This window comes from Ailuropoda melanoleuca, chromosome 4, assembly GCF_002007445.2.
Source record: "Ailuropoda melanoleuca isolate Jingjing chromosome 4, ASM200744v2, whole genome shotgun sequence".
Lineage (NCBI taxonomy): Eukaryota > Metazoa > Chordata > Mammalia > Carnivora > Ursidae > Ailuropoda > Ailuropoda melanoleuca.
In genome coordinates, this window is record NC_048221.1 from 5,072,403 (window position 1) to 5,075,252 (window position 2,850).

The 2,850-nt window shown below is 44.8% G+C and overlaps 1 protein-coding gene across 1 annotated transcript; it reads right to left on the minus strand.

Moving 5' to 3' along the window:
• Positions 1-1,447: 1,447 nt before the first annotated feature.
• On the minus strand, positions 1,448-2,476 carry LOC105241655 (putative methyl-CpG-binding domain protein 3-like 5). Its single transcript, XM_011236230.2, has 2 exons — positions 2,471-2,476; positions 1,448-2,023 (listed from the first exon to the last, which is right to left on the minus strand). The coding sequence occupies exons 1-2, from the start codon at positions 2,474-2,476 to the stop codon at positions 1,448-1,450; spliced, it is 582 nt and encodes a 193-aa protein (XP_011234532.2).
• Positions 2,477-2,850: the final 374 nt, after the last annotated feature.

The window sequence follows — 2,850 nt, forward strand, 5'->3', positions numbered from 1 at the left end:
GATAGACAAGTTTCATTCAGGGCAAAGGCAGTGAGCCTGCTAGCAAGGATTCTTTCTTTTTCCCTTTTTTTTCTTTTTTTTCCTTTTTTTCTTTTTTTTTTTATTATGTTAGTCACCATACAGTACATCCCTAGTTTTCGATGTAAAGTTCCATGATTCATTACTTGTGTATAACACCCAGTGCACCATGCAGTACGTGCCCTCCTTACTACCCATCACCAGTCTATCCCATTCCCCCACCCCCCTCCCCTCTGAGGCCCTCAGTTTGTTTCTCATAGTCCATAGTCTCTCATGCTTCATTCCCCCTTCTGATTACCCCCCATTTCTTCTTCCCCTTCTTCTCCTACTGATCTTCCTACTTCTTATGTTCCATAAATGAGTGAAACCATATGATAATTGTCTTTCTCTGCTTGACTTATTTCGCTTAGCATTATCTCCTCCAGTCCCATCCATGTTGCTGCAAATGTTGGGTAATCATTCTTTCTGATGGCTGAGTAATATTCCATTGTATATATGGACCACATCTTCTTAATCCAGTCATTGTTGAAGGGCATCTCGGCTCCTTCCACGATTTAGCTATTATGGACAATGCTGCTATGAACATTGGGGTGCATATGGCCCTTCTCTTCACTATGTCTGTATCTTTGGGGTAAATACCCAGTAGTGCAATGGCTGGGTCATAGGGTAGCTCAATTTTTAACTTTTTAACGGACCTCCCCACTGTTTTCCAAAATGGCTGTACCAACTTGCATTCCCACCAACGATGTAGGATGGATCCCTTTTCTCCACATCCTCTCCAATATTTGTTGTTTCCTGCCTTGTCAATTTTTGCCATCTAACTGGCATAAGGTGGTATCTCAATGTGGTTTTGATTTGAATTTCCCTGATGGTTAACGATTTTTTTAATTTAAATTCAATTAGCCAAGTTATAGTACATCATTGGTTTTTGATAAAATGTTCAATGATTCATTAGTGCAGTATAACACCCAGTGCTCATCATATCACCTGCCCTCCTTAATGCCCAACACCCAGTTACCCCAACCCCCTGCACTCCTCCCCTCTGGCAACCCTGTTTGTTTCCTGGAGTCAAGAGTCTCATATGGTTTGTCTCCGTCTCTGATTTCTTCCCAATCTGTTTCCCCCCCACCCCGATTGTCCTCTGCACCATTCCTTATGTTCCACATATAAGTGAAACCATATGATAATTGTGTTTCTCTGACTGACTTATTTCACATGGAATCCAATCTCTTACCCACAAAACCACCACTCCACTCTTTCACACCTTTGTCTCTCGAAAGAGTTTAATGACGTACAATTTTGCTATAACAAAGCACAGCGGCATAGAGCAAGAAACAGGATTGGCATCGGACAGGAAGTGAAACTGGGGGCTGTCTCATGGTGAAGCATCCCAAAGGATCCTTCCGCACAACCTTTTCCTGCTTTTCCTCTAGTTGTCAGAGCGTTCCTCTTGGCTTCTGGCTCTCTCCACCTCCCTGGCAAGCCTGTCTGCCCTCAAGGCTTCAGCCAGTCTCTCTCTGGCTTTTTTCACTTTCCAAGTCTGTCTCCGGATATCTCCAGGTGTTACTGGCTGTCTGCAGATGGGTGGTGGGAGACAGAGACCCACTTCTGGGACCATCCCTGCCCAAGCTGAAGATGGTACCGTGCTGGGCCCAGGGCCACTAGGTAGATACCCTACACCCATACTTCCTGGTGCAATTACTTGTGAGGTATTTATGAAGTCCAAAGTGCTTAAAATTTCTCCTTCACTGCTGCAGGCCTGGAGTCCCTGCAGTCTCCTGTATGCAGAGATTTGCTGGGGCTTCTCCAAGGCCCTGTCCCATTGATTGTACCTGACCTCATTGCCAGGATGGGACGTTATGCTTGTGACTGGCCTCTTAAAAATGCAACTGGTCAGCCTAATAAGAGATGCAGCTCTTTCATGATGTTTCTTCTTGGCCTTGGCTAAATGGACTCGTCTTTTCTTCTCTGCAGTCTGGGGCATCATGTTTCTTTTGAGCTTGCCCTTTAAAAACAAAAAGAAATGTGATATTTGAATAAAATGGGGGATGAGGACCACCAGACACAAAGAATGTTCACTCGTTTGGATCTTTTCCACCCTCCTCTCTCCATGGAGAAATGTGTCTTGAATCGCAATGTGCACCACAATTCTCCAGAGGATTGTTAAAACTCAGGTTTCTGGACCTCAAGTCAAGTAGGTCTGGAGTGGGGCCAAGAATCTGCATTTCTAAAGGTTCCCAGGTGATGCCGATGCCGCTGGTGCAGGCACCACACACTGAGAACTCGTTCTGGGACACCATCAGGCAGATATAAGCCAAGGACAGAAAGCTTGAGGTCATTACTCAGTGCCAACTCCAGACCCTTTCCCCTCCACCATTTTCCCTGGACAATGTTTCCCTCTTCCCACCCTTGTCCATGTCAACCACACACATGCTGGTACCCCCTGACCCACCATCATTTGGACACAAGGATCACAGTTTCTTTGTATCCCAAGACTTCAGGTTTTCAGTATCTCTTTACTATGCTTTAGGACACACTATCTCCTGGTTTTCCTAGCTCTCTGTCTCATCTTCAGTGAGATCATGTCCCTCCCAACCCTGAGATACTCACTTGCTTTCACTTGCACACCCAAATCCCATCTTCACTCAACTATTCTCCTGTCAATAAATAACTAACTCAGAAACACCATATTCCCAACACACAGTTCCATTTTTGTTTTGCACAAAGACCTCCATTGTAAACCATTTTTCAAGGTTCTGGTACAGAACATTCTCCCTGATACTCTTCCTTCTCTTCTCCTCCCTGTTAATGTCCGTTCCTCTTACTGACTAA